The sequence below is a fragment of the Hydra vulgaris genome, chromosome 12 (genome assembly GCF_038396675.1).
Source record: "Hydra vulgaris chromosome 12, alternate assembly HydraT2T_AEP".
Classification (NCBI taxonomy): domain Eukaryota; kingdom Metazoa; phylum Cnidaria; class Hydrozoa; order Anthoathecata; family Hydridae; genus Hydra; species Hydra vulgaris.
In genome coordinates, this window is record NC_088931.1 from 3,674,506 (window position 1) to 3,686,825 (window position 12,320).

General features: G+C 28.2%; 1 protein-coding gene and 1 long non-coding RNA gene across 2 annotated transcripts; both read left to right on the forward strand.

Annotated features, from left to right (window-relative positions):
- The first annotated feature begins 3,618 nt into the window (after window positions 1–3,618).
- LOC136087887 (uncharacterized) lies at window positions 3,619–4,587 on the forward strand. The gene has a single exon (XM_065811506.1). It carries the CDS (start codon window positions 3,619–3,621, stop codon window positions 4,585–4,587), a length of 969 nt encoding a protein of 322 aa, XP_065667578.1.
- A 52-nt stretch (window positions 4,588–4,639) lies between these two features.
- On the forward strand, window positions 4,640–11,743 carry LOC136089035 (uncharacterized). Its single transcript, XR_010642729.1, has 3 exons — window positions 4,640–4,904; window positions 11,143–11,211; window positions 11,561–11,743. It is a non-coding gene; the product is annotated as an uncharacterized LOC136089035 (long non-coding RNA).
- Window positions 11,744–12,320: the final 577 nt, after the last annotated feature.

The following is a 12,320-nucleotide window of genomic DNA, read 5'->3' on the forward strand; positions in this document are numbered from 1 at the left end:
GTAGGCTACCCATAAATTGGGGGAGGGGTGTAGAAGCAGCAAATTTTGTGCTCTTTTGTGCTAATTTAAATAGCTTTTTTATTTAGCAAAACCTAGTGGTAAAATTTGGAAAATTTGGAGACCCTAATGACATGTTTTCTTTAGGGGCCTTGGATCCATTAGCCGAGGCACTGCTAAAACCTGTTTTTTGTTGACTCAAAAATAGTTTGTCTGAAATACGCCTTACTCAGTCCCTGTATATAAGGAGGTGGCATGTGTGCATGGGCGCCCCCAGGATTTTTTGATGTTCCAGATAGGACACTTTCACACATTGTGCAAACTCCAAATTTAAGTATGTTTATGCCTATGCCAAATGAGGAGGCCAAATTTACACTTTCTTCAATTTGAGTGGTCGAAAAATTTGCATGGTCATGCGTTTGGGCAGGGGGAGAAGAAAACGATTTAGGGCTATTTTGTTCCCAGGCCTCCGCCATCCCAATTTTTTGCAAGGCCTTCTCATTTGGCATAGGGATAAACATACTTAAGTTTGGAGTTTGCACAATGTGTGAAAAAGTCCTATCTGGAACAACAAAAAATCCTGCGGGCGCTCGTGTATGTGTGTGCATAGAGGGAAACTATACCCTCTACTCCCTATACCATACATCTTTTTATGTTTGCAAACTAGGATCTTTAGTAAGAATTTTAACTTTTCTATTGATTAGCCGCTTAATTGTGATAAATTAGAAAATCGATGTACGTACTTTTAAATTGAAACCTCCCCTACCCCTTCCCCATACGCTTTCGTACGCTTTTTGAAGACCTCCCCCTCCCCCTATGAGCGTTCGTACTTTATGGACGACCCCTTAAGGAAAAAAAAACAACAAAAAAAACAAGCTAGTATTTTGTGTACAACGGAGTGACAAGTAGGCAACAAGCAAAAAATAAAATGATTTTACGTCGCTAATCTGGAACATTAACCACATTTTTTTCTTCTAATAACCTTTGGGATAATAATCTTTGCTGTTATTACTAAATTTTTTCTTTAAGGTTCCCTAGAGTAATGACCATTATTCCTAGTCTGTCCATGAGGGCTAAGAAGAATCAATAAGTTCTCCATTTTCCAGATCACCTGCTGCACTCAATATGTGTGATTCGAAGGACTGTGGATCAGTGGGGGCTTTAAACAATTCACCTAAAACTGAGCTAAAAGAATTTCAAAGGGACTCATCAAAGCCAGAAGGAAGAACTTTATCCAACAGTGGAGAGTGTGATGCTCAACCTGACTTGGTAATAATTAATGCTGATTCCATATTGTGGTCAGTTGTTTTGAGTCAAAAGTATTAAGATGAAATAATATTAAAAGGATCACCTCCACAATCTTTGAAGCAACGAAATTATCCCCTGAATTGAACATGTACACAATATGAATCAAAAAGTTGCGGTGTTCCGCAAAGATCAATACTTGGAATTTGCTGTTATTAACTTGTATAAATTATGTTTTTTTTAAAAAAAAAATACTTAATTGTATTATTTTTGCTGATGACACTAATGTCTTCATTTCAGATTCAAATTTAAAAAATATTATTTATTAAGTAAAAGCAGAACTAATATATCTTAATGAGTGGTTTATAGTAAATAAACTTTCATTGAAGACTTACAAAACGAAATATATTTTGTTGCTAAACCAACTAAATCTGAGAACCTTCCACTTAAACTGCCAGAACTAACAGTTGACTATATTAAAATATAGAGTTTTTAAATAAAAATACTAAAAATATTTTTCGATGAACATTAAAATGGAAAAGCTAATTAAAGTTATTCAAGAATAAAGTTTCAAAGGCTCTGGGGATTATGAACAAGACGAAACATTATTTGAATAAAATATGTTTAAAAAATTTATACTATTCATTCATACATAGTCATATTAACCATCGTAGCATTGTCTTTGCAAACAATCATTCATCTTGATAGGTATACGTTTAGAGCATTTATTTCCTTGAGTGCTCAAGGAAATAAACTCTCTAAACGTATACGAACTAAATATCGATCATAACTTGTTTTTTATGTTTAAACTTCAAAATGAAATAATTCCAAAATATTTTATAAAATTTTCACTATCTTTATATATATCTTTCTTGTTGTTTTTGTTTGACTGTTTCAATTTGTACAAAAAATATAAATAGATGAATTTAAATCTTCAAAATGTTACATATATATATATATATATATATATATATATATATATATATATATATATATATATATATATATATATATATATATGCATATGTATATAAATATATAAATATCAGGAAGAGTTCCTGATGATCCAGCAATGGTGAAACTTAAAGTTGAAGAAAAAAGTTAGATAAGTGTTTTTCACTAATTTATTATTGCTCTGTTCTTTAAGAACATTGAGCACTCTGTTTGTACATTACACTAACATAATTTACACACACACACATATATATATATATATATATATATATATATATATATATATATATATATATATATATATATATATATATATATATATATATATATATATATATCAATAAGAAAACATCAAACCATACGAATTCTCTTAATACAAATAATAACTTATTTTGAGAAATTTTCACTGGATTATGGACACCAGCATCATCAGCTCGTAAAATATTACAAAACTTTTTGAACGTTAAAATAACAGTTTAATAAGTTCTTTAACTGGCGTCAGCAGTTGAATGGCTTCTTTTTTCTTTACCTAAGAATATAAAAAAACGGAGTCCAAAATTTAGTTGTGACAAATTGCCCATTATCGAAATTTATTGCGCCACTCGATTGAAAACATTGGTGCCTCTGTATTTCGAGTGCTTCACGTACTTTACGGTCGAATTTTTTTATTTCAACTTTAAGAGTTTTAGTTTTCTCTCAATTTATTTTTTCAGAGCAAAACTTGCTATGAGTGGCAATTGCTGATTGATAATGTTTGCCATCATTTAAACTCTTTTGGTGTTGTTGAGTTCTTGTTCTAATTTGTAACTTTGTTTCTCCTACATATTTTTTTGAGCAATTACATTCAACTAAATATGTTCCAGATTGGTTATTTTACAAAAAATTAAAAAACGGTAAATTAACTACGCATACTAAGAATGCTGTTTTAAACCTATGCAGTACCGAAATTCCTAATAACCAAAACAATCTTCTTAATCTTGGTCCAAAATTTGTAATTTCTTTAAAACATATCCCTTATATGGATATTATCGCAACAACAGAGTCGTTTGATTTAAAGCTGGAATATAACAACAAAATTGAAAATGCGCAGGATTTGAGAAAAAATGTTTTAAAAGAACTTAAAATGGGTAAAAAAATTAGCCAAAACTTAACAAGAGAGCAAAAAAAAGCTCTAAAGGAAATTAAGGAAAACAAACTTGTCGATATATATCCGTTTGATAAGGGTAATGGGTTTGTGAGAATTGAACATGAAAAAGCTTTAGGAAGAATTCGCAATCAAATTGGTCAAACAAAGGTTTAAAGTGAAGATCCTTCTTCTAGTTATGCAATAAAAATTAAAATCTCTCACAACTTAATTAAAAACAAAGATTTTCGAAAACAGCATAAGACTGCATATATCCAAATGATCCAATCCCACCTCGTATGTATGGTTTAATTAAGGCTCACAAGCCTGAAAAAGCTTACCCTATGAGAATAGTTATATCAACTATCGGCGCACCTAATTATGGAATATCTAACTACTTAGTTAAAGCAATACAACCTATCTTAAATAGAAATAAAACACCTTTGAAAAATTCTTTTAATTTTATTAGCAAAGCAAACTCATGGAATGTTGACGAAAACGAAGTTCAAGTTTCATTCGATGTAATAAACCTGTATCCATCAATTCCACTTAAAGAAGCCACTTTAATTCTTATAGATCAATTAAATAAAGATGAATCCTGCAAATTTTCTACCAAGCTTACTATATCAGAAACAAAAACACTTATAGAGCTTTGTTTACATCGCTGCTTTTTTTTGTGGAACAACGAGATCCATGAATTGGAGAATTCCGGTCCTATTAGTCTTTCATTCATGGTTGTATTGGCAGAATTTTTTCTACAACATCACGAAGAAAATGCTTTCAAAATTGCAATTACATTAAATCCTACTCTCGACTTAAAATCCTATCTAAGATACGTCGATGATAGCCATGCTAGATTTTCAAACATCCAAGAAGCAGAGAAATTTAAAATAATCTTAAATAAACAACACCCTGCAATACAATACACAATTGAGACAGAAAGCCATAACAAAACTCTGAATTTCCTAGATATAACAATAATAAATAACAGCAAAGGTAAGTATAAGTTTAAAGTCTACAGAAAAGAAGCCATTACAAATATTCAAATAAAACCGCACTCGAATCACGATTCCAAAATTTTATGCGCAATATTCAAAGATTATGTTCACAGGGCACACTCCATATGCAGTTTTACACATTTAAAAAACGAGATAAACTTTCTTATTCAAGTTTTTATTGAAAATGGGTACACCGAAAACCAACTAAAAAGTATTGCAAATCAAATTCGGAAGAAACGGTCCGTAAAGAACAATCCCAGTGAAAAATAAAACCGCGTCCCACATGGGTTCCGCGTGGGTTCCGTGTGGGATTGATGGGATTTATGTGGGACGGATTTTCCCATGTGGTATCCGTATGGAAATTTGTCACCTTAAACCCATGTGGGTAATCCCACATGGGTTACATGTGGGAACCATATGGTATTTACACACATGGGAAATTTCACGTGGGTTTCCTGTGGGATTTGCATGGGAATTAATTTAAAAGCTGGAAACTAAAAAAAAAAATTTAAATCAACATTGCATTGCGTTACGTTTATATTGTGTGAAAATATTTTATATTAATAAAGAGAATGGCAAGCAAGTATGTAAGTACCACGAATAATTTTTATCTTTCTTTATAGAAATAAGATTAAGATTTGTGCAAATAGACGTATTATTAGGATAATATAATAGTTATTTGAATATAGATCTTGAGTAAATTATTTGCAAACAATTAACTGATGCAAGTTGAAATGATGTCAAAAACCAATCTTGCATGCAGTGTCCCACAGTACCACAGAACCACAGAAAACTGAACCCAGAGGCTTTATTCTCAATAATACTGGAGTACCACAGTGTTATTGAGAATAAAGCCTCTGGGTTCAGTTTTCAAATTGATATGATCTAAGTAATGTTTAAATAAAATAATATGCTTTAAAATGCATATAGTTAGTTATACATATAACTCCTGATAGTTAACTATATGTATAACAAGTTATACATATAATTTGTTATAAAAACTTATTTTTTAAGGTTATGCTTGAACAAATTAGTACCAATTAATTAAAATTCAAGATTTAGTTAAAGTTCAAGTTAATGTTCTTATTTATTCATTGTTTTTGTTAATTTTATATTTATTTGTTCAAATTTATCAGTTAGTACTATATTTTACTACAGTAAGAATGTTTATCATTGTTGAACGTGATTTTATTAGTAACTTAATTTTACTATCAACATATTTTGACAACACCCTTTATACTTTAAATGATGACAGCTTTACTTTTCTATTGATGTTAAATTTATTACGTTTCAATAACTCAGATTGAATTTTAACTGAATTATTGTAAGCTTTGTAGGGGTTTGTTGTATATCAAATGTTGTTGTAAATAAAGTAAAAATAATATATATATATATATATATATATATATATATATATATATATATATATATATATATATATATATATATATATATATATATATATATATATATATATATATATATATATATATACATATATATTAACGAAGAAAAAACAACTTTTTCTATGGTACTTTAAGTTTCATGCCTATACGGCAATCATCAAAAATTAAAAAGCACTTCGTGAAAATTTTTAATAATAATGATCTTCATATATCCATCAGCTGTAATTTTAAAAATGTTAATTATCTGGACTTAACGTTAAATCTTAATGACAGTTCTTTCCAACCTTACTGCAAGCCTGGTAATTCCATCAGTTATATAAATGCTGCCTCTAACCACCCTCCTAGTATACTAAAAAGCCTTCCTCAAACTATAGAACTAAGATTGTCAACCAATTCTTCTAACGAAAATATTTTTAAACAATCCACCCCTCCTTATCAAGATGCATTATTTAAATCAGGTTTTATCTGCAAACTCACCTACCATTCAAATAAAAAACAGATCCCATTCAAAAATCACAAGCGAAACATAATTTGGTACAACCCACCTTTCAGTACCAATGTTGCAACAAAAATAGGAAGTCGTTTTTTGAACATGGTAGACCTGCACTTTCCGGTTGGCCACAAACTTCGTAAGATATTTAATCGAAATACCATTAAAATAAGCTACTCATGTATGCCAAACATTAAGTCCATCATTAATTCGCACAATCACAGGATATTATATAGCCAAGGTAAAGATGAGGGAAAAACATGCAACTGTGTCAATAAATCCATCTGTCCCATGAACAATCAGTGCTTGTCGAAGAACATCGTTTATCAAGCGACCGTGTCGTCAAATGAACCTGACTACAAAGAAAAAGTATATTTTGGCTTATGTGAAACTCCATTTAAATTTCGGTATGCTAACCATCTAAAATCTTTTAACATTAATAAATATAAAAATGATACCGAATTGTCTAAAGAAATTTGGGACATAAAAGTCAAAATGTTTACACCCTTAATTAAGTGGAAAATTGTAAAACGTTGCAATCCTTATAACACTTCGTCAAAAATTTGCAATCTTTGTTTATACGAAAAATTCCTTATTTTAACATATAAAGGTGATAACTTGTTAAATAAACGAAATGAGTTGATTTCAAAATGCAGACACAAGAATAAATTCCTCTTATCTTTTTTTGACACCGGTGATTAGCTGATATTTTGTTTTTTCTTAGCGACGTTAAGATCCCACTACACAGTATTTTGTAATTTTAGCGGTTTTTTTTTGTTTTTGAATTTGTATTCAATGGCTGATGATTGCCGTATAGGCATGAAACTTAAAGTACCATAGAAAAAGTTGTTTTTTCTTCGTTAATATATATGTATATCGCTCTATTTGAAGTATCTTTTTAATATTGAGCACTCTTTTACGACTATGAGTTTTGTTTTATTATTATAATACAAAACAGCCTCAAATATCAATATATATATATATATATATATATATATATATATATATATATATATATATATATATATATATATATATATATATATATATATATATAAATATAACATTAAAACAATAAGATTGATACAAAATTTCACTTTAAAACGAATATCATTAACATTGTGATGATAATAGCATTAGGAAACTAGTATTTATGTATTATTATTGTACTATAAATAAATAGTTTTTTAATTCATTTTATAAAATGGAGACTGACAACTAATAATTAGTGGAAATAAATACAAATTATAAAAATCATGTAAACTTCATTTATTATTACTAAATACTATATTAATGTTAGTCTACAAAGTTAAAATCAATTTAGAGCATTGTTATTAGTTTTTTTGCAATTCGCACTTCCACTTCTGTCTCTCAAATTTATAAAATAGGTGGTCAAAGCTTGCTCAATAGGTAGGTTCTCAGCATAACAATGCTTTTTTCTTACACTTTCTAAAGAGAAATATGGCAAATTGATTACTTATTTTACCTAAATCGTAGGATCATCTATGCATAATGATGTCAGATGATGACCCGGTTTATTGAACAACTTCACCCTTTATCAAACTCAGTCAATTTTTTGCCATCTCCCATTAAAAATGATGCCAGTTTTTGTTATCGTATTATGATGGTATATCTGAATTGTTAATATAATATAAAAAATGCATATACCATCAATTTTTTTCGGGTTCAATTATACATTTATTCTCAACAGTACTAAAAGTAAAAAAAAAAAAAACATAAATTATTCTTTCAGATAAGCAAGCTAATTTCTGAATTTAAATTGTTTTTCCTATGATCCTCTACAGTTTTAAGCAACAAAAGCAAGAAGTTTTTAGACCACATTGTTGGTGTAAATACCTCTAAAACATGCTCATAGCTAGCATAAATTGTTTTACTTTTTTTTAAAATAAAATATTTTACTTTTTTTTTTTAATTCAATTTTTTAATTGACATTATTTTGGTCTCAACATCCCCTCCCCATTGTCAATTATTGTTAAACTCACACTGCCCCTCTATCTACTGGCATCATTTATGGATGATCCCATAGCCTAAATACTATATATATATATATATATATATATATATATATATATATATATATATATTTATATATATATATATATATATATATATATTTATATATATATATATATATATATATTTATATATATATATATATATATATATATATATATATATATATATATAATATATATATATATATTATTTTTACTTTATTTACAACACCATTTGAGATACAACAAACCCTTACAAAGCTTACAATAATTCAGTTAAAATTCAATCTGAGTTATTGAAACGTAATAAATTTAACATCAATAGAAAAGTAAAGCTGTCATCATTTAAAATGTAAAGAGTGTTGTCAAAATATGTTGATAGTAAAATTAGGTTACTAATAAAATCACGTTCAACAATGATAAATATTCTTACTGTAGTAAGAATTAGTACTAGTTAACAAATTTGAACAAATAAATATAAAATAGTGAAAAAACAATGAACAAATAACTTGAACTTGAACTAAATCTTGAAATTTGAATTAATTGGTTCTAATTTGTTCAAGCATAACCTTAAAAAATAAGTTTATATAATAAATTTTATGTATAACTAGTTATACATATAGTTAACTATCATGAGTTATATGTATAACTGCATGCATTTTAAAGCATTTTATTTAATTTATATATTAATTTAGATCGTATTACTTTGAATACTGGACCCAGAGACTTTATTCCCAATTACACTGTGGTACTCCAGATTAAAAATTTAAAAGTTTCTGTAAATATCATGTTTTTGTTCCTCAATGTACTTTGTAAGTCCCTTAAGTTTTATGAACCTTATTATATATAAAGTTAAAAGTTTTGGAGCCTAAAAAAAGTTACAGAAACCTCCCTATCTCCCCCCTATTTTAATTTTTTTTTTTAATAAAAAAAAATTTAACTTTCAAACCTGCATTTCTTTGTGAGACACTGCAGTGTCCCATGCATGCATGCTTGGTTTTTGACAACATTAGAACTTGCATCAGTCAATTGTTTGCAGATAATATACTCAAATATCATATGAACATGTTAAAGAATGTTCATATGATATTTGAACATCACAAATTTAATAATATTGTTGTGATATGTTATATAAATAATTCCATAATAGATTATGATATGAAAATAAGATAGGATATGAAGTCAATGATCAAAGAATAATTTTACTTATAGAAATTTAGATGTTTGTTTATTAGTTTCAGAATATTATATTATATGTGACCGCGGCCTTCTATAATAAAAAGGCCTTGACATCGCGCAACAAAGTTGTTAAACTGAAGGCCAATTCCTAATACTTTGTTTACATTTTCATCTTTTAACATTAGACGAAAGTTTGTGTTCACGCTTTTTTAATAAATCTTTAAAATGTGATTGGCTTATAAATTAGATAGCCCAACATCAAGACGATAACGTTGTAAGGTTCAAGGCGTTAACATTGTAAGGTAATAATATTGTCAAACTAACGATAAGTTTTTTTAATAATTAAAATGCCTTAAAAATGCCTTTAAAATACTGTGTATCTTTTTGCAATTCGAACTATCTCAACTACAACAAAAATATCAATTTATTCAACTACAACTACAATATCAATTACAACTACAACAAAAATATCAATACTCAACTACGACAAAACATCAATTTATAAATTCCCGAAGAATCTAGAGGAGAGAAAAAGATGTAGTGAAGCTATCCCAAAAACTGGTTTTATTGTTACAGACTATATAGCATTATGTCAACTGCATTGGCCAAATGAAGCACCTTTTGAAAGCAAATATGGGAAGCAACGACCTTTAAACCCACCATCTGTTTTTATAAATATTCCGCCTAGTTGTTTAGCCACACCAGCAAGTAAAGTTAGAAAAACTGTAACTTCAAGCGGTTTTCGAAGCATTTTACCAGATGAGTTAAATGATTTTCTTAAAGAGGATGAACTTATATTTGACGATATTCAATCTTTGTTAAGTGGTAATAACAATTTTATTGTTTTCCAGCCTAATAAAAAAAGTTTGCACATACAATCAAAAATGTACAAACTTGGTGTTCCATTATTTATTTTAGTAATTTTCAATGATTATTTATTTGTAGCTAACCATAATGGCACAACTTGTAATATTTCATATTTAGCTGTAAACAAATTAAAGTTAATAAAAACAAAATCAGCTTTATTTGAAACAGTTAGATTTTTAAAAAATAAAGAAAGTTCGCTTCTGTCAAATATTCTATTCGAACACCTTAATGCTATGAGAAAAAATGTTGGTGAAGTTTTATATACTTCAGATATTATATGTAGAGTATATGAGTATTTTGCTATGCGACGAAGTTTATATGATTGTTTGTGTATTGACTACAAGTTGCCAAGTATAAGGACTTTAACCCTGTTGAGATATATTGATAAAACTTTTTTTTTGCTTGAATCAACTTTTGTTGGTGTTTTTTATTGTTGGTGATTTTTATTGTTACCATTTTTAGCAAAAAAAATTAAAAATACAGTTATCTTTCTAATATATAGATATATACTTAGTTATGGTTCTGCTTGTTATTGATACTATTTAATATTACATAAATATTCTTAATGAAATTTGAAATACGAAAAGCATAATTATCTTTTAACAATTTTTTGGTTTTCTTTTTATATTTCCGTTTTTACTAGAGATTATTATTAAAAAACATAGACTGCCATTACACCCTACCTAATATAAAAATATGTCAGTATAAGTAAAAGTGAAAGTTTAATCGGCCTTCAGTTTTTACGGCATTTTGCGCGATGTCAAGGCCTGTTATTATAGAAGTCTACATCATTGAAAAAGTAGGTTTTTACATTTTTGTTTTTGTTTTTTTGTTTAACTACTTATCCTTATTGATCACTTTTTTTCAGGATTCTTCTCATGGGTTCAAGCTCATTACGCATAATATGTGTTCAATTACGCATAATACGTTAGTCATTGTAAGTAATAAATTATGAAATAATTATTTGTGAAATATTGTAGTCATTAATGACTTCAAACTGGCTAATAATTAAAATTGCTCGACTAATAAGGTTCCTTATTAAAATTGCTCTCTTTCTCTCTCTCTCTCTCTCTCTCTCTCTCTCTCTCTCTCTCTCTCTCTCTCTCTCTCTCTCTCTCTCTCTCTCTCTGTCTCTCTCTGTCTCTCTCTGTCTCTCTCTTTCTATATATATATATATATATATATATATATATATATATATATATATATATATATATATATATATATATATATATATATATATATATATATTTATATATATTTGTATTTATATATTTTTTTTTTAGAAAATGTTTGAAGAAAGTTAGAAGATACTAAAAACCTTGGTATTATACAAGCCGAAGAGATTTAATTAATTCAATTGACAAAAAACGGCGTGTAAATCGCAAAAGAAAAAATAATATTTTTAATATTCGTTTTGGATGTATTGATTAATAGCATTTATTTTTAAATAAATTCATTTTGCAACACGTTTTTTAATTTTTTAAAATTTCGTCATAATAGTTTAAGGTAAATCCCACATAGGTTATAGATGGAAAACATCACATAAAAAGATCAAAAATGCTACACGTTTTGAATACCAAATGGGATAAAGTAGCAAATACCAGATTAAGTTAAGCCTCTCTGAAAGCTTCGATGATTAATTTTAAATTACTATTTAAGTAATTTTTAAATTAAAAGAATTTTAAAAATTATCATAGAAGCATTCGGACTTTCATTTGTCTAGTATTGACTACTTTAATACCATTTGGATTAAAATATGTGGCATTTAAGATCTATAACGTAGTATTTTCCACCTATATCCCATGTAGGATTTACCACATAAAACCCATGTGGGATTTACCATATGAAACTCACATGGGACAAAATAATAATCCCCATATGGGTTACATATGGTAAAAACCCACGCGTATCCCATATGGGATTTACCATATGGAATCCATGTGGGATTTACCATATGAAACCCACATGGGACAAAATAATAATCCCCACATGGGTTACATGTGGAAAAAATCCACGCGTATCCCATGTGCGCTTTTTCACTGG

Excerpts from the sequence above, each read along its gene's own strand:
- LOC136087887 (XM_065811506.1), top strand. The coding sequence starts at position 3,619 with ATGTATGGTTTAATTAAGGCTCACAAGCCTGAAAAAGCTTACCCTATG.